General features: G+C 39.7%; 1 protein-coding gene across 1 annotated transcript in view; it reads right to left on the bottom strand.

Annotated features, from left to right (window-relative positions):
- Positions 1–10,509, bottom strand: part of LOC108086694 — a 43,876-nt gene extending 33,367 nt beyond the window's left edge. The window contains exon 1 of the mRNA XM_017183692.1: positions 9,746–10,509. Within this exon, the coding sequence (XP_017039181.1) occupies positions 9,746–10,208 (463 nt within the window). The 5' untranslated portion in view covers positions 10,209–10,509. The remainder of the gene's footprint in view (positions 1–9,745) is intronic.
- Positions 10,510–26,222: the final 15,713 nt, after the last annotated feature.

Genomic DNA, 26,222 nt, shown 5'->3' with positions numbered 1-26,222 from the left:
ACAATAAAAAACACTTTAAAAAATGTGCCCATTGTTCTTAGGTTTGGGGGAAGTGGAAGAAACTTTTAATAAAAAGCAGCAACATTTTGGGGTTGCTCGGGGTCCTTTCGAGAAGGGGATGGGGGAAAAAGGGAACATCGCCAAGTGAAAGTGCCCGAAACTTGGGCGTGGAAATTGCAATTTCTTCTGGGTTTATTTTTTCTAAGGCGTGGCGCATTGAGGCATAAATAACAGCAACATTATTCACACCGAAACGACAACAACAATCGCTGTGGAAAACTGAGAATAGAGACTAGAGAAAGTGCCCCCCGTGGGATGGTAGGATTTTCCTCGTGTTGTTGTCTTCGGCTACTAAGCAAACTCGGAAAAGCAAGGGAAAGCCAAGTTGAAAGCAAGTTTGTCTGCCTGGCAATACCATCCAGCCAACAGCAGCCAAAGTTTATATTTGGTTTATTTACGCTTAGCCAAGTTTTTTTTTTTTTTTCTTCTTGTTTTTTTGTTTTTCATTTGTTACTTATTCTACACTTCTTGGCCGCCAAAGTGAGTCGAGGGGGCAAAAGTACATTTTTTAACGCTTTAGCAAATTTTCTGCCTCTGCAAAGTTGCTTTCCGTGTATTTTTCTTTGTTTTATTGGCCCCAAACTTTTGTCTCGCGTTTTTTAAATATGCAAAAGTGAGCATTTGATCCCCTAGATGGCCAAAAAATGTTAGTAGACAAAAATCAGGTGTTCCCAGGTTGTATACACATTCTCAGCTTCTGGGAAATGGAATTCTCAAGTGTTTTTGTTTTGGACTAATTAATGAAAATGTTTCTGGGAAGAAAGAAAAGAAGGTATAACTTTTTGGAGAAAAAATTGTGTTAATGGAAATTAACAAAGAAAAAAAGACTTTTCTTTTGTTCAGGTTAAAGTTTTTATACTCTTGCAGGTGATCGAACGAAAAATCGAAACCTAACTAATGATGCAGTTTCTTAGAGGGCTTTGTCACAAGCATTTTGAGGTATACCAATCCGAAATCGGATATCATTTAGAAAAGTTAGGGGCTTTCAAGTGCTGGTTTTAGGCCATTTTCCGGATTTTTAACAGAAAAATTCTCATAGCTTCGATGTTGTTTAGCCTTTATATATTTCGTTCGACAAATTTGATAACTGCAAAGGTATATAAGCTTCGGCTCGCAGAAGCTAGCTTCCTTTCTTGTTTTTATTTCCATTACTTTTTATCGAGTTAGTGGTAAACGTAAAGGGAAAAATCTTAGGTATAGAATTGTATCACTGAAGTTGTTACCCTCAAGATTGTTTCCTTATTCAACCATAATACCTCTATTAAAAAACAATCCCCCTATTTGAGCCACCCCAAATCTGCCACTCAAACTCCTGAAAGGAAAATCCCACCCTCATCGAAACTCTAATTAGGTTAAGGTGGAACAGTAGACGAGGCTGTAATCTTTCTCAGAAGCTTATTTTTATTTCAAGAAGCTCACGGTTCATATTTAATTTTCCAGCAAAAAATTGTATTTCATTTAATTTGGTTTCGGGGCTTTGAAGTTCGGTTTTCGGGTTGTTTGTTGATGTGCCGCCGCATTTATTAACACTTGAAGGTGTTTGTCGCGTAAGATTGCCACCAGATTTCTGCCCCCCCGAGGAAAGTTGACCCTCTTGAATGTTGTTTACCATTTTCCGCGGACTGACACCCTCCCGGGTGGAATTTTCCTGCTTTCTTGCTGGCTTGCCTTTATTTTCCTCCTTGCTGGCTCATTTCGAATGCATCGGCGGTTAATTTAGCCATGGGCTATCGGTTATCGGTCATAGCTTACGCCTTAAGAAAATCTCATTGAGTTTATCTCATTATTCGCCTGATTGACCATAAAAATTGGATCATCCATAAAAATAAAAACTTGTGCAAGCAGCGCCACAGCTTTGATCTTTCGCCCCGAGCTCACTTGCCTCAAACTTTATTTTGCTGCCATTAACTTGCCGCAAAACAAAAATATGGCCACTCCCCAGGGTGCAATCCCTATAAATTGCTTCCACTATCCACGAAATTTCCTTCTCCGACGGTTTTGATGGCTTCGCCTTCGTCTGCTTTTGATAAAATTGCTTAATTAAATGAGTTTTATGTCCTATTGACAGTCGCTCAAACGGAAAGCGAGAAAATTTATGCGGACTTGTCACGTAGCCGACAATTTGTCTCAATCATAATTTTCCCCTATCTTAATATTTGTTTCCTTTTCTTTTCCCGTTTTCCGGGTTCGGTTCGTTTTGTCGGTGTCCTTAATTAAGGCCTTGGGTTTGTTGCCACTCGCCGTGGGGGAAAAGATCCCATCAAAAGGATAACAATACACACATGTTGTCCTGCTGAACAAAATAGATAAATGTCACACGTTTCCCAGAAAGGGGAAAACATTCGGCGTTAAGGAAATGTGTTAAACAAAGAAATAAGGAAAAACAGGTTAGCTGTTTATATAAATTTGTGCTTAATAAACTTAATATTCCAAGCATTATCCAATTTCTTATTAGGATAATTTATTCGTACAGAATTTATTTAAAGTCTCGATAACATTAGCTGGTATTTTAGTTATTTTATTGCGTAATAATTATTACTCCATGATCAAACAAGCAAGGCCTTAATTTAAATTCAATTTTACGCCTAGCATTCTCGTTTTTCATCGCATTCCGTTTTAAATGATTTCCAGGTTCAGATTCAGAATTGAAATACCTACTTTCCAGTGATATAAATCACAGACTGTGCCCGTAATTTGTAGGCATTCTTCACGGCGACGCCAGACTTTTGAGTCGGCGGGGGAAACCCCGAAAGAAAAGCCCAGACGAAATAACAAGAAAAGTGAAGCACTCACGAGCCCACCGCAAACAAAAATGCCGCCCACCTATGAAAAGGCGCAGCCACGATTTCGAGCACATTACGCAGACATAAATACAGACAAACAAAGTTTTGTGCGACGCGTTTCCGATTTCGTTGCTTTTTTCCGGTGTGGGGGAAAAGGAAAATGGGAAAAGGGAAAATTTCGTGGGGGACGAGCGAGGGAGCACGCATGTTGTCTGCCGCTTGTCTGGAAAGAGACAACTCTGTTTGGAAAAACTGCGGAGGGTTCAGCCACCTGGCAAAGATTTATGTCGACCAAAAAGGTGTGTATTTGTGTGTGTGTGCGTCTTAAAGCTGCAGGTAAAATGGGGAAAATTTACGAGCCAGACGGGAAACCCTTTTACAACAGAGGAAGTCCCTTTAGCCCTCGCTCCACCCACTCTTGGTGGCATAATTAGGCTGCCATTAGCAGTTGGCTGGCCCACAGACATAACTCTCGATGTGACCCGAAAAATTAACCACAAGGTGTGTAAGCTTTTTCAAAACTCACTGTTTTTGCGCAGACCATAAATTTGTGTTGAAGGGTCCTGTGATCATATCGCTTTCACATTTCCATGCAAATGCATTATTAATGAACGGATTCCTTTCGGGCCTCCTCTGATTTATGGGCCGCAGTTAATTAGGATCTCGATTTGCTGCCCCAATTCCTGTTGCCTACTTTCCCGCTCGGTTCGGTTTTATTTACGCATTTTTTAAATTTATTTGGTATTGATTTTGTCCACAGTGGCAAGCGCAAACATAAATCAAATTGCAGTCATTTAAGCTGACAAATGCAAAAAATGCCAGCCACAATAATACAAATAAACGGCATAAATATTGTGTTTGCCAGAGCAAACTATATGTAAATGAGTAAAATGGTCAGCGAATGCGTTTAACCGGAATTTCGCAATTTTCAATTGCCTTTTTTTATTACCTTCCGATTTGTACAGAAAAAGTATTGATATCGATGGCTTAAATATACTTAAACACTAATCTTTTTAGCTTATTAAGAACTGTTTTAATTAAAAGCACAATGAACGTATGGTAATAAAAAATTTACAATTTTCTTTGGATTAACCGTATACAATGACTAACAAATATAACCTTTTTTTTGTAAGAGTATAAACGTTATTTATTTATAAACGTTTTTATTATTTGACATTTAATTTTCACCTTTGATAAAACCAACAAAACCTATTTGCGTTTTTTCCACCGCTTTTACAATTTAATAATTTAATCTCTTAACATGATTTTTACGCCGTATATTTAGTTGAAAAAAGGCAATTCAAATGGCTGGAGTCTAACTAGTTCAAATCAATTAAATAAATAAATATTATATTACACATCCCATCGATGTAGCACAAATGTTGTCCAATTAGGATTTTGCTAATTCAAATTATTTGTGTGTTTCTGTGGCTAATTTAAATTCATTTAATATTTTTCGGATTTCCTTACAACATTTGTGATCCAATTTCAACTTAATGGAGGCTATAAAAGCAAGAAAAAAGTTGTGCAATTTGTGGGTAATTAGCTCAGGTAAAATATGCCCTTATTTGTCTGATTTTTTTGTGCTTTTAACCCACAAGCATACGTTGATCAATTAATCTATATATATATGGAAATAATGCAATTTTAATGCCTGGTGAATAAACAATTAAAATTGGTTTAAGTGCAATTTGCTCTTTATGATTTAATATTGTGTAAAGCGTTGTTAAAGTAAATATCCGAAAAAAGCGCTGGAAACTCGAGAAGCGAAGGGAGAAACTGACATTATATCAAATTTCATTCATTAATTTCCATTCGCCAATGCCACGCCTGTCTGACTCTGTGGGTTCTGCGGGGCTTTTCCCCGCCCCGAGGACTTTACCATTTTACCATTTACCATTTTCTTTTCCTTGGCAACACTCCCCGCCGCCGGAAAACTTTCGCTCTCTGTGTAATACAAAACCTGGGCTCGCTTTTCTTGTCTTTCCTCGTGTTCTGTTGCGTTGTCTAATCATGTATGAATGAATAATGATATGAATTTGACAAGGCACAAAGTGTACAAAGGAAAAACAGAACAGAACGCGGCGAAAGCAGGACGAACATAAAGGACATGCAGACGAAATTTATTCATGCAAGTAAATGCGGGAAAAATGGAAAACGCCTTTTCTGCCGGGGAAGTGAGCCAGCGGAAATTTTGTTTGCCGTGATTTTAGCCATGTAAGGAAGCCACTGCTTCTCATTTTACATCCAGTGGGAAATCTCATTTTCCACAGTACAAAAAAAAAGAATCTGGGGTGCATTGCCTGCTTTTAATTACAACACTTTAAGCTTTCGACGGCACTAAGTAGCTGCAAGTGGCCGGAAAGTCTTTAGCTTTTAGCCCCTGGCAAAAAAATTCACTCCCCTCGGAAAAGCAGGTAAAATAAGAAATGGTATTTACATTTATTATTAATGTACTTGTTCTCTAGCTAAGAAACAGCAGCAGACACGAGGAAATTGCGTTGTCAGTAAAAGCTTGAAGATGTACGGCTGAGCCAGGAGTTTTCCCTGTTTTGTGTTATGAATCCTTAATGTCGGAGTTCATACTTATAAAAGGAAAAAATCCTGATAAGATTTTAATAAACAAATCCAAAATGCTTTAAGCTTTAATCTGAGGTAACAAAAGGTTTACTTAATGGGTTTTAGGGTATCAGTTACTTAGAGATAATTAAGGTTTTTTATTTATTAGCTTTATTTTTGGATGTTACTTTTTTTCTAATTATATAAAATCCAAAGCTAAGATTGTTATCAAACCTTAAAGCATTATCAATTTTAATAAGAAGCATTTCTCCTTACATGACTTCCCCATTAGCTAAACAGATATAAGCCCCTCGAATGAATCCTCCAGGGACATATTCCTCCGCCTGTAGTTGCCATTTTTATTGTACGATATTTTCCAGCTGAACATGCGCCTTTTGCTTTTCGCTCCCCTCTATGAGGTTGAAAAAATTACAAACACTTAAAGTTTGTTTGAAAATAAAATAAAAAGGCGCCGACACAAGGGCCTTTCGATGTTTGTCTGGGAATTTCCGTGTGTTTGTCTGTGGGGGATGCATAAAATATGCGTCAGACAAACGTACTTGCCTCGTGTTCAACGTATGCGGCATACATTTATGTGCCGCTTGTTCCTCGATAATTTATTTGGTCAGAGGAGCAAAAAGGAAGTCAAAAATTAGGCAGCGAGCTCGGTAACAATAAAATGCGAGGCGTGAAAGTGCCGCAGGCGAAAGTATTTAACACCAACAACAAAAGCACGCACGTCTTGCCGTCGCAGTCAAAAACAAATGGGCAGCAGAGAAAGCAGCGGAGAAAGCAGCAGAGAAAGCAGCAGCGAAAGCAGCGGCGAAAGCAGCAGCCAGGATAATTGCCCCAATGGACGTGGCAATTAACGGGCCGTGAGCCGCATGGAGACCAAAAGGACTTTCGACTTTGGCCGATGGACAATGAGCCGCAAGTTATGCAGCACAAATTGCAAAAACCTCTGGGGATGGAATATCTATAGGTAATGGTGGTGCTGCTGGTGGTGCTGGTGGTGGTGGTGGTGGTGGTGGTGGGTCGTAAAGTGGCATTGACAACGGATCAATGTTGCGGAGGACTTATAGTACCTTCGCTTCCGCCTCCTGCTCCAAAATTCAATCAACTTTCCTGTTTATTTGCAGGCCAATTAATTTTGGCAATCTAACCCGTAAAAGCCATCAACCCAAACAAGTGAACCCGGGAAGATAAGCCCTAGATAAAGACACTGAGAGAAGAGTCTTGCTATCAACGATACAAATCCAAAACATTCACTTCGAAAATCAGTTCAAAGATAAATTCACATAAAGCTTGAAATGATTTTAATGGGATTTGTGGTTGAGAGGATAGCAAAGTATCTAAAAGTTTAGCTAAGAGAATCAGTTCAGTGTTTTAGATCCAAATCCAATACTGCTTTTTAATTTATTTCAGTGCCTCGAGGCCGCTTTCGTGGCAGTTATTTCAAATGCAACTTGCCAGAGTGCAACATTTCATTTTGGCTTGCAAAACGCTCGAGAATTGACTCGACAAAAACCTCGACAAGCAATAAAAATGGCAAAAACAGAGACGAACTGAACCGAAACCAAACCAAACCAAAACCCAAGCCCAAACTACAACCAAAAAAAGGCATAAAACTGTTGCGAGAATGCTTCTTTTGGCGAGTGTGTTTCGTTTCGGGCCAAACAAAAACTGTGACAAGGCACAAAGAGCGCTGGCTGGCTGGCAAAAAAAAAAATGGCAGGACTAAAACAAATATTCAGCAGGAGGCAAACTTTATTTCAGTTTCAATTTGCGATAAAAACAGCGACAACAGTCGCCAGGGCAGCGGCAAATGAAATTTAACAACTCGCCGAGGAGCAAACTCGACTCGAATGGGAAATGCAATGAGAATGGGAATTGGGGGCCTGGATCGTTGGGGATTGGAGATTGAGGAGGCGGAGGCGGGTGGGCAGGGGTTGGGAAGGATAAGGCCAGGACATCGGGGGCGACTTGGCACAAAAGGCGAGCGAGCAATGCACTTCCCCCGTTGCAATTGCTGTCGCTGCTTGTTTTTGAACATTCATAATAAATTTTGCGCTGCGAACCTCCTTCGACAGCAAAAACAAAAGGAGCCTGAATATATATCCTTTTTTTGCTGCTATTGCTACTGCCACTATTCCTTTTTCCTTTTGCTGCCGCCTCCAACCAGTTGAAATGTAACGGATGTTAGAGTTGCGCACTGAAAATTATATATAAACAGGATATGACAGGCAGGAAGCCGTTGCCCCCCTCCCTCCCCTGCCACGCCCCCTAACTTCCCGCATTTCCAGCGATTTCCCACCGCCCCAAGTCGAAGTGCATTGCTAAGCTTTTTCCTCACTTTTTTTGCTGCTGCTGCTGCTGCTTCCATTTGGCCCCTTCTGCTGCTTGAATTTTAATGCCAAATGGCATTCCGGATTGAGCCAGGACCAAAGCCAGGTCTCCGACAGGAGGAATACCAGAGGAAGACCAGCTTCGGATGTGCCGCTGGCCAGGACTAAACGGCTATCAGGGGAAACAAGCCAAGGAGCAAGTGACAGGAGTAGCAGAAGCACCGGAACACTGACATAGATATGCGGACCGGGAACCTTATTTTTATATTTTTAATGTGGATTGTATTTATTTCTGTGCAATCGTTTCAAATGGTTGAAAGGTGAGCTATTAAAGAAGAATGGATAGCACTACTTCCTATTAAAACTTAAGAAATAATCTAAAATACAAAGGAAACTGTAAGAGTTGTAAACGATTTAAATGAAAACTCTTATTTTATACAGATAATAACCTTGTCTTTTTATCCCATCTAGATTACCTTGCTAAAATCATTTTGCAGTCCACTCCAAGCATTCTTGAGTAAGAAAATCTCGTCTTTTCCTCAAGATAAACGTACTCTACTGCATTTTAAGTGTTGAGCAGCAAAAACACTTTTCGACTAGATAGTAAAGCTGGAGTGGAGGTACGATAAAGAACGACTACTACTCCATTTGCTATATTTTATGCAAGCATAAACACAAGTGCAGAGCTCACATAAATCACGCATACGCACTGTGGCACACTGTCTGCCGCAAGAGGAAAAACTATAAATAAACCAGACGACACTATAAACAACAAAAGAATGGATAGTCCTTGGCTATAAACTCCACCGAAATATATATATTTATAATCCTTGATGGCGCTTTAATTAGCCCTACGAGGAAAGCATAATTCCCCGATAAACTTTAAAATCAAAACATCAAAAGTGGGATTCCGGTTGCGAATCCGGCGGATAAGAATGAGCTGTATGCTGTGCGGCAAGTCCGTCTTCCCTCGTCTTCATATTGAACAACTTTATCCAATTTCTCGTTTTGCGCTGAGACCAGCACATCGGGCATAAGCACGTACAAATCGCATTTCTTAGGCTCCTTCCGCCTTCCTGCCGCCTTTCTGCCTTCCGCTTCCTGCTTCTTATCCTTTTTTATTTGCCCCTGCATGTGGGCCAGGCTTTGGTTGTTTAGCTGTCAGATTTACTTGTCTCACTGGGTCGTCTGAATATATCCTGCCTGCCTGCCTACGATGTGTGTGTACGGGTGTGTGCTATAAATCGACAGCTAAATCTGCAAAAACATTGATAAGACAAGCGACATGCCAATGCGGCCAAAGGCATTTTGCAAACACCCCCTCGTGATTTAACCCAAAATACCAAAACGAACCGAAAATGTTTAGCCAACTTGCTGCGAAATTGCTTTTCGATTTATTTCTCTATATATATTTGTAGCAGTATACGTATATATATATCGTATGCATGTCTGTCTGACAAATTGGGAGAGAGGTAAGGCATTGTGACAAATTAGTCTGTGGGCATTTGTTGTTGGCTGCTGTGTTGGCACAAATTATGAGATCCTTATCGTCATCTCTACGATTGAGTAATAACCCGAGTGGGAGACACAATGTTTGCAAAGGGAGCGAGATGCAGATGGGTGTGTTTGCCCCATTTCGGCCTGGGAACTGGGCCAAATTGGTTTGATTTGCTTGTTTGCCGGAATAAAAACTAAAATTGTGGAAAATAGTTGGCAGATTCTCCTGGCACAGCATAGCGGGTGGAATTTCAATTAAATAAGAGTTATGGGGAAATATTCCATGGTTTTATTAAAACGTTGAAATACTGATGAACTTTACTGGTTCGAACAATAGTTATTAGCACAGGAGGTTGTGGTTTCAAAGTTGTTTTAAAGGTAAAAAAATATGTTTCACATAAAAAACTTTTAGATACAACGTGTGTGTTTTTAATAAAAACAAACCACTTTTTTCGCTTTTAATCGATTCTATTCTATAAATGGTATTATAGTCGGACTCACCTAACGTCTTGGTCCACTGGGCGGTGGGTCGCCAGTCGGGATAATGTTTGGGGAAGAGTTCGCGGGTCCAATAGGTGTGCAAGACAACCTTGTAGACTGCCAGGCGATCCAAGGTGCAGCCCGTTTGGGGGGCGGGCTGGGTGGCAGGGGGCGTGGCCAGGGAGGCCGTTGGATTAGCATTCAAATTCGAATTGGGACTGGGATCATCGGTGTAGTAGTAATTACGATTCAGATTGGAATTGGAATTCAGATTGCCATTCTCGTCGGCAAACTTGATGTTGTCTCTGCTCTGCAGCTTTTCCGGCTGACTTTCCACACTGTAGGCGTAAATCGAGGGGTTCGAGATGAAGGAGGCCCCATAAGAACTGGCGGCACTCGCTCCCAAAACGATGGAGGAGCCCAGACCGAAAAGGATCAACAGCAGCCAGTGGGCCAGAAAGTCTGTTTTCGGTGTCGCTCCCATTTCGTCAAATGTTGCGTGCTAATTCGCTCGCCCTCTCTCGCTTTTTCCTTCGCCGGTGCGGAGCTATTTTCGTTTTGATATAATTTATATTTCTCGCTCTTACACTTCACATTTGCCTTCGGGCCGTCGCTTAAAAATAAATGCACACACACTCGCGGCACTCACATATTTATTTTTGGTTTCTTCAACTTTGTATGCTCTGCGTTTTCTTCACTTTTTGGACTTTTGGCGCGCAGCAAGCTCCACAATCTCGATAGGGATGATATGGCACGGACGTTCGACAACCGCCCGCGTTGAGAGTTCGTCGCGGACTGAGCGAATGTTGCGGCAGGCAATGAAAACAAGGGACAGCGGGAGAGCACTGCTGGGGAAGAGAGCGCCAAAGCGGGAGTAAATGAACCATCCTTTGCCATTGAGAGAGAAAAAGAAAGGGAGAGAGCGAAAGTGCCGTGTTGGGGAAATTCTCTTATCCAACTGTTGTTGGGGTAGAGCAAAAAAAAAGGAACAGCCTGTTGAGCTTCCTGATAAATATTGGTTTTTTAAACGTAGGTTTTTTATTAAATGGAATGTCTTACCTTATTGAACTCGTGATTAAACATGGTTTAGAGTGAAAGTTTCATCTCTTTTAAAATTTAAATATACTTTTCAAAAACATTAGAATAACATTTAATAATAATGAAATGTGCTATCATTATGAATGTCAGTCCTTCGAACATTATCTTCAAGACTAAGATATGTAATTAACTTACCCGCAAAGCACTTGACTATTCCCCAAATGAACTCGCATTGTTGGCTTAACCCACGACTGCGATTAACCCCCTGTGATTATTGTGGGTTGTGTTGTGCTTTTCCGTTCCACTCCGCTGTTGTTGTTGTTGTTGTATCCGATGATTGCCAGAGGCTTAGTCGCATTTATTGCACATTTCCTTTCTGCCATTTCTGAATGTCAGCGTTAATGAGGCGGGCTTACCCAGCGGGAAAGTGGGAAGGAGGTTTTTAGAGTACTTGAAAACCTGCTTCTTTTAGCAGGCGTAGCGGTAGGAGTAGAAAATTTCGGACCGCTAAATGGGGTGGGTTTCTGAATATGACCTTAAGTTACAACGAAGTTGTGACTAATTATTGTCTTTCTTCAGAATATGCACGGTCACATCAGTATAAAATGTCGTGCAAAATGTGTCAAAAGTGAAAAAAGTTAAGTTTATTCTAAAAAACAAAATAAAGGTAAGTTATAACATAAATGTTTTTGTTTGTATATCCTTATTTCAGCGTTACGGATATGGTGAACATAAGCATTTTTACGAAAACTAAATATTAGCCGCCAGAGGCGGTTGTCAAGTAAGTAAGTAAGTTTTTTATTTACATTTATTTTCAATTTCACAAGAACAAACAAATGTTTCTTTTCATAAAATTTGTAATAGATTCGACATCAAATATTCTGGCCCATATATCAATATTAATGGCAAATCTGAACGTGCGCAAGCGGGCATTTCCGATTTCATCATTTCAAGAACTCGGCCATTTGGACTCCGATGCCGAAGCCAATCCAGGAGCATTTGTAAGTACTCACTACATTTTTAATAAATTTCAATAGCCTTGCTTGTTACTATGTAATTACATTTTTTTTAAATTCATATAATAATTTCTCCAACGTACTGTATGGTAAGTATGCTTGTTTTTCTAAATTTCTCTATTTTTCCCAATACTTTTTATATATTTTTTGATTTGTATTAATATGTTATATATTAATATATTGTGGTTTTTATTTTCAGAGTCACTCAGAAACGACAATTACAGTCTTCGCCAATATCAAGATGATCTGCGTTCATCGTTCACTGGGGCAAAAAATATAATATACAAAAATACTTATGACAAAGGTCCTTGGACTGTATATAGATTAATAAATGCATATACCAAATTAAAAAGTATTGTTTTTTACATGTGGAAATTCTGTAAAGCGGGAAGGCCAAAACCCAGTGGATTTTGGCCTGTATTCAGCAGCCGTAGGTCCACTGGATTTTGCCCTGCATTCAGCAGCCGTGGGTCCACTGGTTTTTGTTCTGCTTTCAGCAGCCAGAGCATCCACAGGTTTTTGGCCTGCAAACCTCCTTTACCCCTTCCTTTTGTGTGTCACCCCCGTGTATTTTGAAAGGAGAGACGGCAAAAATGTAAGGAGTGAAGGAGGTTTTTGCCCTTCCGCTTGTATGAAGAAACCACTGAAAAATAGCATATTTTCCACATCTTTTTTCCCGCTGGGTATGTGTGTTCAGACTATTCACACACACACACGCACACACATCTATCTATCGCAATCTGCGAAAGTGTGTGTGCGACAGCTCGACTATTACTATTGTGCTCGAACAATGAGAACAATTTCCGATTAAAACCAATTGAAGCTCTTTAATTGCTACAATTCAATTAAACAACACGCTAATGGCAACAGAACGGCAACAGAAACTATCGATTTATTGAGTGGGGGTTGCTCGGCGGTCAGCGGTCTATCATTCTTTCAGAACTTCACTTGAACCCACTGACGGTAATTGCCATTGACATGTGCCCCCGGTGGCAATTACCCCGCCCCCTTTCCCCTCCTTTCCGCCCCCGCATCCATCGGCCATTCCGAGAAGTAGGATTCTTCAGGTGGGAGCTTCCCGAAACTTGGACACACACAATTATGTTGCACTTAAATGAGTTGTACGTGTCCTGACCGACTGTTCGTGTCCTGTGTCCTTTATAGATCGTGTTGCCGATACGCTTGAGTACTTCAATGCACTCGAAAAATAATGTTGTTAAATAATCAATGTAAGTAGTAAGCCATTAAACACACCACTGCTGTTTTAGCTTCAAAGGATATCAATGAAAATAAATAAATAAGGATTATAAACACACATATTTTGTTTTATTTTATTCGCTTTTAATAAATAATCTAAAAACGACATTCTTAGCGGTTATTCTTTTCCAAGTGTATTTAAATTGTGCGTGCGTGAAATTTATTGCAGTTAATAATAATTGTCCATTCTACTTGAACGACGACCACAACGATAATGTGTTTCCCCACCCAATTTGCCGTGTTTCCAACCGCCTGTGGTCAATTATAAGCGGACAGTCCGCCATTTGTCTAAGACGTGGTCAATGCCGGGTTGCCTATCTGCCCTTTGGGCCTTTTTATGGGGCTTTAAACGTCGGGCCATTAGTTAAGTGCGTCATACACAAATATACAGGTCTTAGCGGAATTTATTCAAATGAGGTGTTAATGTCCGTTTGGGGTAATGTTGATTAACCAAAGGAAGAGAGATACAATTTGTTTGTCGATAACTGCTGGTGGTTTTCATACTAATCATTGTTGTTCGTTTTAATGATTGTGATTTAGAAATTTAGAAAAAAACATTTACAGCCAGTTTTATTATTATTAAGGTTCGAATATGAAACTTTATTTTCACATAATCAAATCATTATTTATTTTGCAATATTTACAACATTTTTGGAATTCATTCATTCAAATAAGTTGTTAATAAAACAATGGGAAATTTTCTCCATTTCATCCTTTGGACAGCGCATGAGTTCTCTCTCGCTCACTTTCCCCGCTCTCTCTCTCTAACTTTTGCTCTCATTCTAGTCTCGCTCTCATTTACTCCCACCTGAGCAGACAAGACATTTGTGTTTGATTGTCGGCGAAATACGGTTATAATCCATTCAGCCAAAGTAAAATCCCAAATACATGAACCTGAAGAGACATTGGGAAAAGAGACGGTGGACAGATTTGGGGGAAAATGCAGACGGTGGCCCCCTAAAATATTCGATGGCTCATGAGGCGAGCCAGCAAACGGCAAAAATTCCTAATAAAGTTGGCATTTGCCAAACAGACACGCAGACGTGCAGACAAACAGGATCCGTATTCCCCCCCTCACACACACACACACACACACAAGTAGCACACCTCCCCGAATATTTGCCCATCTTTACCTGTTCGCTGTTGCTCTTATTGAAAGCCGCACGAACACAAAGCCACCGAAATGCCACCCAGCGACTGTTGATGCACCTGCCACATGTCGGATGCATTTCCTCCTGGAAACCCGCGGATGCTTTGCCGGCATATTTGCATAAAAACTATGCATCTGCTTGCCACACAACATCCCACATATATTTCTTTTTCTTTGCTTATTTTTTTGCAATAAATAAATCCACTAAAAATAAGCCAAAAAGTGTATTGAAGGCACCATAGAATATCATCAGAAAGTCAGAATACTCGAAATGTTTCACTGTCACACAAATCACAATGAGCAACAAATTTGCATGTTGCTTTTGTGTTTGGCCCACAATGAATTTGCAGTTTCTGGCATCTAATTTTGGGCCACAATTTACCGGATTGATTCTTCACTTAAAATTCAGTTGACAATCTGTAAGCTTAATTCCAAATACCTAATTGCAAGCTACTCTGTTTTCCCAAGGTAAATGAGATAGTTTTGGCATCATTTTACATATATCATCTCACATTTAATTTCCTTCCAATGATATTTCTCTGGCGCAAATTTAATATTTATCACACTGAAACATACTTAAAATTCCGAGAAAAAATGGAGATATATGTCCCGTGTGTTAAAATATTTCTATCGTGTAGGTAATTTATCAAAAATGTGGTCATCCTCTCGGGGGAGAAAATAATGTGGTAAGAGGGGGAAGTATTAAGTCCAAAGAGGAAATGGCCGGGTTCATTAAAAATGCTTTGGCACCCGTTCTAATTCCACAAATCATTCTCCCTTAAGTCGACGTAATCCAGTGCAACGCCAAAAATTTGTCAGTTTCCAAAGGCTTAGCGCATAATTTATGTTCTACGGCGTCGGTCAGCCATAAGCAAATACACATAGTTATGATATAAATAAATAAATTTACAAATTCGTTCGGTTTGCTTTGCTGGTCAAACATATCCGCTTAAATTATTATGATGCCAAAAAATTGGAATTTGATTTTTGTATGCTGATGACGCAACACTAACTTCCAGCAAAGTGAAACCAATTGATATAGTTTAATGCAAATTAAATGGAATAACATTTATTTTCGGTCAGTCTGTCTGTGGCTAGATTTCATTAGCCGCCAGTGCAAAAATCCATTGAAAATCAATTAAAAATACATATTTGTGTAAAAGAGCAACGGGCTGTTGTTCGCTTTTTTTTTGATTTTACCCTATGCACAATTGTCTGACCACGAATTATATAATTTCAATTAGGTTTCGGGGACTACCACTGCCCTTGTAGTTGTGACTCTGAAAACGCAATTCATATTTGGCGGTAATTATGCGGCGATTGCATTTGGGCCGATTTGAACGAGCGGTCGGCTTTGTCATCGCTTTGATTCAATTAATTTTGTACGCGGCATAATGAGGTGAACAAAGGAAACTAAAAATCCCCCTTGGCTATTGATTGTATAGCCGGGATTCCTATAATTGATTCTTAATGAAGTGGAAATTGGTTTGATGTTTAGCAAGGCTCTGTATTTATGGGATTATCTGCGGTGGAATTGGTTAGGTTTTTCTTTTAATCGGTTTTGGGTATCATTACATAATTTTATTGAATTTATTCATGTTTTTTTAAATTCTTTACATTGTAACTGAATCGTTTTTGTAGCACTGAAACAGTCGGTTGTTCCACAAACAAAGCCTGCTTTTTTGCGACCCTCTTTCGACTTTTATGGCTTGAACCACCCACTTAGCCAACTGCCACTTGAGGCGACTTTCCGGCTGGGCTTAATTAAAACGCAGGGTCACGTAGCCACTGTCTAATCCAATCCGGGCCCGCACTCCTGGCCAAGTTGTTGTTACTGCCCCTGTCACTTTGGCAATTCCTTGGCTCATGCCCGATGGCATTTGACTACTTTGTGCGAACGCCAAAAAAGGGAAGGAACAGCTAGAGGAAAAACTGGAGAAGAAAAAAAGGGAAAAGCTAATTTGGGTGCTCCTCCCTGCAGTCGCCTGTCATTCGGTTCCAGTCGTTGGCGTTTTTGCTGCGGACTACTGTGTCAAAGTGCATGCCAAATGGAGAATTGCATTTCCAAACATTTGCGCAACATTAATTGCATAAATTCTAAAGAGGGTCGACGGTTGAAAAGCGTGGGGTGGGGTAAGCTTAAAGAGCCGAGGAAAAGTCATTAAAATGTAGTCACAGCCACGCACCCTTGACTGCTCGCTCTCGAATTTCCCCACTGGCTTTCCCTCCGCCCACTTTTCCGCTTTCCACTGCGTTTCGCTAGCGCCTCTTTAACCGGCTGCCTGTCATAATTTTATGCCTAACTGTGTCAGCTTCTGGCTTTCTTTCTGCTTTCCTGCACTCGCCAAGTGCTCATGCATAACGCATTTTTGCGCAGCTAAAAAGTATGCTATGAAAATGTAACCCAAACCTGTTGCCACGCCCATCGCCCATCACCCATCACCCATCGTCGTCCTGCGGCGTCGGCCGCCCCTTTAAATCAGTCGTCATTTCATTAAAATTCACCTCCTGCCGGAGCAACAGAGACGGCATCCGCTGCCTTTTAGCGCAGCGTTTTTAATGCACTGCACCTTTCAGCCAGTGCAAGGATATTAAATTTACCGTTATTAAAACGATTCTTCAGGCTCTTCATTACGGCCGAAGAACTCAGTGTTGCCACCCATCCGCAAACTTTACTTTTTATGCATTTCTGCATTCTTCCGTCATGAATTACATTGACTTGATTTTGTGGTAATTGTTTGGATAAACGCGGGGTTTTCATACCAAATGATTTTTTGATTCAGTTTATACTAAACCTTCTTTAGAGAAATAAGTTCTTCAAAAATCATCTCTCTTTTTTCACTTAATATTAAAGAACTCTTCACATCCTATTTTAAGTCTCAACCACTCCTCTAATCGATTCCTTTCGATTGTAAAAACAGAAAAGAAATAGAAAACCGATTCCTTTGCAGTTATTATATTCGTGTGACATTTTCACAAACAATTCCCGAGTGCGCACACATTTTTCAGATTTTTGCCGCACAAGTAATTCGGCGGAATGAACGCACTCACACGATAATTTTCAATAAATAGTTCCAAATCATTCTGCAGCTTTCTGGGGCACCGCCTGCCGCTGATGCCTCGCACGTGACTTCCGTCGAAAGTCAGGGACAATGGAAAGGATATTCGGATATTCGGGCGCTTTGCAGTTCCTTTGGTGGCACGCATTCCATCGCATTTGCCACTGACAGGGGGCGATTGGTTGGCAAAACAACATTTATTATTAGAGCCGTGTGTGTGTGTGTGTGTGTGTGTGTTTGCCCTCCTCCGCATTGTTTTTTCGCCGTTCGGCAAAGCTCACACGTCTCCGCAATCCTTGGGCAAATGAATGGACCGGGTCGGCATATTGGTGAGCTTAGCCCTAGGCTGCTTGAGAACCGGCCAAAGTGCTGAAACAACAATCGAGTCGGCAGAAACAACAGCAACTACCACAACTACGGCAGCAATTAGCCTGTCAGGCAATTAAAATGCAAAAATTGCCGTTGACACAGGCCGAAAAGGAAGCCAAAGGAGGAAGGAAAGCCTGGCAACGCAAAGTAAGCGAATTCCAAGGACTGGCATAGTGGTTAAAATACCTATTAAGTAGCACTACTTGAATAACAAACAATTGTTTTAAGTGTCAAGTTAAAAGAGGATATCTAAGTTAATTTAAAGCACAAACAATTTTTGGTCAAAGTAAAATAGTCAGGCAGGCTCCGGTTTTCACTTTCACAAGATTCTCTCGTTTTCGTTTTCAAAAACGAAAATTGGTGCTCCGGTTTTCACTTTCACAAGAATTTTTCGTTTTCAAAAACGGTCAATTTTTTTTTGTCGAAATGAAAAGTAAATGCCTTTTTCTACATCAAATCGGTTCTTAATTGCAAAAGGAAAAAAATAGTTGATTCCTTGGTCTATTGATGTTCATTTCCCACCATCAGTAGATCAATCTAATTCGTATTTATTTTTTAAATAATTATTTTCTGACCCCACCTTGATTTCATACATAAAATATTTGCCGTCGGCAACAACAAATTTCGTTTTGCTCAGGGGCCGATAAATCTACTGCCAAAAGTTATCGTCAATGCTGCCGTACTTGTAGTGGAACAAAACAACCACTTAAAAATACTTATAAAATGAAAACAAAGAAAAAAATATTTGTAAAGAAAAGTTAAATAAGCTTTTTATAAATAAATATGATTAATTTAGTTTCTTAAATGGCAAAAGTGCAGTAAAAAAGTGGTTGAGAATAGTGGAATGAAAGCTGCAAAAAGGGTGGCAGCCCTTTATTGTGGGAAACAGCTGATTTCTGATGGAGGCTTATTTGAACTTTTAAAAATGTAAGTAAGACAACTTAATTTACCGATCGTCAGACATATTAAAAACACATGTGCTGCATCTAAGATGTCTCGATTTTCTTAAATCAATCAATTTCTGCCTTCTTTTGTCTTCAAAACAGGCTATTGAAAATATAAAAGGCATTTTTTCGCGTTGTTTACTTTTGACCAAAAAAAGTCAGCTGTTTGAACCATTCCGATAACGAAACGATGACAAAAAGTTTGTGAAAACCGGAGCACCTAAAACGAAAACGTACGTTTTCGCCCAAAAACGAAAACGAAAAAAAAAAGTGAAAACCGGAGCCTGCCTGAGTTTTACAATCTAGCCCTATTAAATATATGATATTTCTATTATTCTTGTTTTATATAGACAATAATATTTGTTTTAATGGTATAATCTTTTTTAGATAAAAATACCCTTTTTCATTATTTTAATTGTTATTTCATTTATGAGTTAGTTATGACATACATTTTATATCAATTCGTTTCATTATTATATATATTTCATGTCACTGTTCATCGGTAACGTGTGCCAGGTGAAAAGAAGGCCAAAGAAGAAAGAGCGAGACAGCACAGCAAAAAAAGACAGAGATGGAGGAAAAGAAAGGGAAAGGAAGAGGGAAGGGAAAAGGAAGGGAAGGGATGCCGCCTGTGCGCTCAATTTACTTGTCGCCCCACATAATTCCAAGAAATTTCGTATAATCCACGGCGAACTGAAAGGAACGCAGAAATGGGGAATCGGGGAACCCGAACCGAGCTAAATATAAAGTGCATATACAAAAATATCTTCGAAATTGCACAGAACCAGCAACAGAAACAACAACGGCAACAAAGTGTGCTTGGAAAATTGCTAATTACGCGATTGCCGTGATTTTGCCATGGCATATTTCAAGACGCTTTTCCTGCAGTTGTCGCTGCTTGTAATTCAAACGGTTCTTTGGGAGGGAAAAAGGGGGGTCGGATGGAAAGTATGGCAAATATTTAATAAAACCTGCAGCTACAAATTATACGCAAATATTTTGATGCTTAGCAAGGCGAAAAGAATATTATTAAAATTGTTCTGACTTTTGGGGAATGAATTTTTGCTGGCAGACGAAATCTTACTTAATAACACTTTTAAAATATTTTAAAAAATATTCGTTATGAAACTTTAAGTGTTGTTTTATTAACAAAAAAAAAGAAAGATTGTCAAATTTTATTAAGGACAAACATTACAGAAAATCTTCTAAAAAGAATTAGCTGTTTTTCCTTCAAATCGAGCAAACACTGTTTCACCTTCTTAGGCAGCCTCGTAGCCTCATTCACCCCCTCGAAAAAAGACAAAATAAAAAGTGAAAAAACTGAAAATAAGCAGAATAAGAGCGACAACTCATTTAGTTCTATAGAATCATGCCTCAGTTGACGTGAATCACTCACTCAAATACTCGAGACAACAACGAAGCGAAGCGGGGAAAACTATTTTCGCCCCGGACAGCGGAGGAAAATGCAGCACCAAGACCAAGGCCTATTAGCTAAGACTCGGGAAATGGGTGGGCGAGTGGGGGAAAAGGGCGGAGTGGCAAAGGCGGGGGGTACAGTGGAAATATTTTTCCGCCCCGCCTGCTGACTCTCAAGTTGTCACTTAAGAAGGTCTAAGTGCGGTTCTGTGTGGTGAAGATGGCACGGCAAAGCCAAAGGCAAAATGCGCGGAAAAAGCAAAGAGCGCAGAAAATGAAAATGAAAACTTTCTGAATTGCTCATTAGACACGCTAGTTTTTTTTTATGGTCGAAAAAATGGGGGGAAGAGCCACTGAAAATCAGACATCTTGCTTTTTTTAAAGAACATTTCCACAGCGGCGAATGGCAAAGGTGCGTTTGAATGGCATATACTATATATTACACTGTGCGACAAAAAAATGTTTGAGTTGATTTTTTCTTATTTTTCACTTCTACTAGTCAAAATAAGAATACAAGTTTTTGGATTTGTTAATATCAATAGCCAATCAGCTTCTACGCACACTCAAAGGTCCCAAAAACGCGTGTTTTTGCATATTTCACAGCCTTATAATACCATATTGGGAAAATATTTTTTCACCGTTATAAGCGTTTTATGCAAGTTCAATATCTATTAATTAAAATATATTAAGCAAATATACCGTTAGGCTTTTATAACAATGCTTTAAAATTTTTTTCTCCCAGCTCTATACTCTGGGCGACTTCGTATGGAACTTATTACGCGAGGATACCTCTGAAAAAGCCAAAAAAAATCAGAAAAAAATTTCACTTTCAAAAAAAATAATAGTTTATTGGAAGTAAAAAAAAAAATAATATTTTGTGTTAAATATTTTCATAATAATAATTTCATAAAATTTATCATAAAAAAGAAATCCTATCACTTAGAAGGTGGCATAAATATTTTTGTGCATAACTTATGCCCCTTAACCGAAAACAATCAAAAAAGTAACTCAAACAAACATTTCGTTAAATTTTGTCGCACAGTGTTATATATAGGGGAAGTGAGTAGTTAGGGAATTGTATCTGTCATGTCGAGTGTCAGTCATATATAATGAGTTCAAAGGCGGAGGATGAGTGCCTAGAAAAAGAAAAGACATTGCCAAGAAAGTGCTAAATGAGCAATATATCTAAAGAAAAATATTAGAATGTCCTAAAGAAGTTATTTAATAGTAATTCTTAAATGGATTCCCTTTTTGATTATTACAACACATTTAAATTGATTTATTTATTTTGATTTAGGGCACTGTTACAAAAATAGTGTGGCATTTGTGAAATCCATTTAGATATTGCTACCATTTATAGTGTACTATCTTTGATTGAATTGCCTCTTATTTGAGTGACGTGTTAACAGCTTAATCAATTCTAGGCTGACACGAATATTTCCCACCTAATAAATCAAACAATCGAAGTGTCGATCGGAAAAGCAAATGGCTTTCACTTCACCGACATCGTTTTGTGGCAGCAGCCGAGAAACAACAAAAAACTGATATGGATTCTCGTTTTGCTGCATTGCATGTCAAGGTTCTTATGCTGCCACGCCCCCCGCCGAAAAGTGCCGCCCACGACACCCACTTCAGAAGGCAGCGGATATATTGTAAATACTTTTTGTACGCCACTCTCTCTGTTGCACTCGAGGATTTTATTTATATTTTTATGCCACTGTGCCCGCAATTGTGCCATGCACTTCAATGTCGAGGGGGAAATGCCCCAGCTTGTTGGGTTGTTCGGTTGTTGGGTTGCTGGGCTTTCCTATCTGGCCAGCATCGGCATTGTGGCACTGTCGCTTTGATGTTGCAAGTATAACAAAATTCAACAACTGGGTTAATGGCACAAACACTCTGTTCATCTTCTGCCTTTGTTGCTGCCGCGTGTTTTTATTATTTTGTTGTTATTTTGTTGTTGTTCTGTTCAACAAATCCCCGTGTCTTGTCTCAGCAGGCAAAATGACACCCACGTGGCGGGAAAATCGGTGGCCAGGGCCCAGGAAGTTTTCCCCAGCATGTGCGTTGCCCAGGCCTCGCTCAGATCTCCGTCCCCTCCAAAAAACATTTATCATGTTCAAATTTTCCATGTTTTTTCCTTAACATGACAACAAATATTAAATTTCATGTTTTGTCAGGCGCAACCGAGAAAGTGACAGAGTAAGTCGCTCGCAGAGAGAAAGTGGGATGAAGAAATTTCTCCAACTCTCAGCAGGAGTTTCCTACATATAAGGAAGTAGGTGCCAGTATCTTGTCAAATTCCGGGCACAAGTAAATCTGAGCCTTAAACTTGCTACCAATTTATAAAGTAAAACAAGATAAGATTTTAGCTAATGGGTATTTCTTTCTTATATTCTTTTAATAGACAAAATAATTTTAAAGAAAACAAATTGGGAAATGCGCTCAATTTAAATGATTGATTATTAATATTTCCCCGTTTTCGAAGAATTTTGGTTTATTTTTAAAATAAAGTATTTGATGACAGGAAACAGCGAATAAAAACTTCAAAGAAGAAAGATATTAATGGAATTTTAATTTCTTTTATTTATAACCATTTTAATGACCAACTTCTGGGCATCTTGCAGTGCACACATTTTTTTTAGGTAAAAGCGGATTCAGCTGTTAAAAAAAGACCATTCCCAGATTGACAGTTAATAACGTGGCGACAAGTTGCCGCCTGGGTGGCTCCTTCCCCTCCACTGGTTGGGGTGGCTTAAAACAGTAAAACAGTAAAGTTCCAGGAAAAATAACGGAAAGAGAAACGTGGCAACTGTGGCGTTGACAACTTGACCCAATGTGTGTGACAACTGGTCCAGAAAGTTTCAAATTTCACGTTTTTCGGGGTGGAAATTAAAAAAAGAATTGCCAAAGTTGTCAATACAACTGAACTCACTTTCGAAACGAGCTCAGAAAATAACAAAAATATTTTAAGAACAACATAAAAATAATGAAGGAATTTTTAATGCCAAAAGGAAACAGCCTTTCACTAAATGAAAAATTAAAGCATGAGTTAATAACCTTAAATACTCGTTACCCTTTTCCACATCACTTGTGGAGCGCAACAAAGAAATTTACCATTAAAAGAGCATAAATAATGTCATATTACAGTGAATAATTACACTTGTCAGCTTAGTGGGGATATACCCAACCCCCAACCCCCAACACCCTCCCTTCCCCTTCCCTCCCGTTAACCGGTCACACAAAAAGGCCAATTAAAGCCGAAAAGGCAACCGACGAACAGGAGGAGGCGACAGGACTGCGGGACGAGGTCCTTGATAATTATGGCATGCAGAAGTGTTTCTCCAGTTTTGGCCGAGAGTGTAACCCAATATAAATGCCATTTATCATGGTGCGTGTGTAGAGGGATGAAGAGGGGGCGATGGAGGAGGGGGTGTGGTGGAAAGTGGAGATCCTGTGCGGTTGACTGTTGCTAATAAATTACAGCATGCTGTGGACATGTGCCGCCAGAAACGGGCGGAAAATGCGGCAGAATTGGGAGTAGAGAAGGTCCTGTCGTTGACAGTTTTAAATTGCCAAAGCGCTGGCGGTTTCCCATTGGCCTGCCCACGTCCTTGGCCAGCTAATTAAGCCGAAAACTAACATTTGGCAAATGCATCTGCGGCCCTGTCATAATTTGCACTTCTTACGGCCTTTTTAATTGGCTCTGATTTTGGGCCCGCAAACCTCGGCTCGAATTAGCTACCGAACAAATGGCCCATCAAAATCAAATTTGTTATTTATGGTCTCGGTCTCGGAGTCCTTGCGAACTGCCCCCCACTTGACACTTGACACATCCCTCTGAGTTATTTATTTATTTATTTGCACACTCAAGCACACAAAAAAAAAGCGAGGAAAACTGGGCTCATTTTTCATTTGCCAGCCTCTTGAATTACGCCAATTATGTCCTGACAGCCTCAAGTTTTCCCTCTCAACGGAGGACGTGTGTTTGTTCGAGTGCGTGAGGCAAACTGCCAAAAGGAACTGAAAGGAAGGTCCCCGAAGAGTCCTGTTGCCAAGGACCCGCTCCCTAATCTTTGGGGTACCCAAAATCGAAATGCGCTTTGCCTGCAAAAAGCTTTGAATTTCCTCGTGTGGAGGGAACATTTATTAATGCCTCGAATATTACAATGTTATTGCTTGGCAGCACAGGTAACCTTTGATAAAAAACTTTTGAAGACTACACAATTGCCAAAACATGTTCGATTTATTGTTGCATATAATCGCTGTAATACTTTGATGTTTGCAAAATTAAATAAATTTATTGGGAGATTATATTAGTAAAAGTGTGATTTATTTATTTATTTCTCAGATTTATCCCATTAAAGCAAAGCATTTTACTAAGAAAATTTCATTACTAATCATTCACTAGTTTGTAAAGCGAATAAATTTTTAATGCAACAACTTCCGACTGCTTGCATTTTACGCAGCTCCTCGTTTTTTACTACCAACCAAGCAAAAGCTTACAAAAAAGTGGTAAAGTACTAACTATTTCCAGGGATTAGATAACAGATTTTATTGGCCAAAGTCCAGCGAGTGAGTCGCTGGCCAAAGGATGCAATTCCCATTTCTCTCCGCGCTCTAAAAATTGTTATCATCCTAGAGAATCCCAAGAACCCTTCGCCATACAATCAACAATATTTTATGACATTTTCTGCACAGTTGCAAGCGGAGCAAATAAATTATAAAAATTGTTTGCCTTTTTGCAGCTGCTCCACCAACAGAAGTGCTCAATTTGATCAGCTCCTCTTGCTCGGGCAAATAAATTTGAGCTTAGATTTGTTTGCTCCGCTCAAAGGAAAAAGTATACACAGAGGAAAAGCAGAAAAAGAAGAAAGGAAAGCGAAGCACATTTGGCATTAAGAAAGTTCAGCGGCAGACGAATGACAATTTGATGGACTCGGGGGCTAATTAAATTTGCATTAGAGCTGCGCGTTTGGGCGCGAATCCGTTGACGACAAGAAGCGGCAGCGACAACCACGTAACATATGAATAAATTATTCAAATTCCCGACAAGCTTTTTACTACACACGCACAACACACAACACACAACGCACAACGGAGAACAGTTGCCGCGAAAAGTTTGCGCATTAGCCAAACTGTCGAGTGAACTTTGTCGTCGGCAAATGTAATTTATCAGAGCGGAAATAAGTAAATCAAAAACAATTTAAAGCCCGTCAGCCGGCATCATTAGCAGGAGCTTCAATCGGAGTGGGCGGTAGAGTAGACTGGGGTGGCTAAGTGGGCGGGGCAGCTGTCAGACGGGAGACTTTAACTTAATTAGCCAACGTCTAAGCCAAATAGAAATGCTCGCCTACAAAAGTCACTCAGCGGCAGGGATTCACCCCTGCACCTTTGGAAAACTCTTCGGCCGGAGCTCAAAGCTCGCAAAACTTTCCACACAAGAGTTAATGAAATTTTCAAAATTTTCCAACACGCAGCCGACGGAACCTCAAAAGCAATTAATCACCTGCATTAAAGCGCGTTAGCTGCCGACATCTGGGCCTCACATATACTCTTGGGAAAGTTTGTTTGAACGGGGATACACATTGAAAAATATAAGGATGTGCTGAGAATATCTAGAATAATATTGATTTAAATATACAACTAATTAGTTGACTTAATACCTTAATAAAGAGTCCGCACAGAAACAAATATTGTTCTTAAAATTCCTACATAAAAAACCATTTCGAACTTTATTGGCTTTTCAGTTTCGCTTTTTTACAAGGTGATATATAGTAAATCGATTTTTATTACTTCCTTTTGTTAAGTGCATAATGATGTTTGCCACCCGCAGAGCAAAGGACCACCCCGATTTCCACCTCCTTCGGGCAAAGTCCTTTGTGTTATTGTTTGCCTTGGTGAACGTCAGCCGGCAGCAATTGTGTTTGCTTTTTTGGTAGTTAATCCTATTAATTAACTGGTCTTTCCCGCTCACTTTCGAACTAATAAGGTGAGAGTCCTTGGCAGGTGAAAGGTGAGAGTGGCTCTCCGGTCGAGTGGCCACCGTGATTAATGGTTTTAAAGGGGTTTTTTTGGCCAACAATAGTTGAAGTCCTTTGGTTTCGAGTGTCAAGATTGATGGGGAAATGTCATTACAAATTTATTAAAATCAACAAATAAAGTTGTTTCCTATTTCTTTATAACTCTTTTTAAAGATTTAAGCATCACTTTTCCTTCGTTTCAAATCCAGAATCCTCGTCAAATTTCCGT

This window comes from Drosophila ficusphila, unplaced genomic scaffold, assembly GCF_018152265.1.
Source record: "Drosophila ficusphila isolate 14025-0441.05 unplaced genomic scaffold, ASM1815226v1 contig_414, whole genome shotgun sequence".
Lineage (NCBI taxonomy): Eukaryota > Metazoa > Arthropoda > Insecta > Diptera > Drosophilidae > Drosophila > Drosophila ficusphila.
This window is presented reverse-complemented; position numbering and strand designations above follow the sequence as displayed.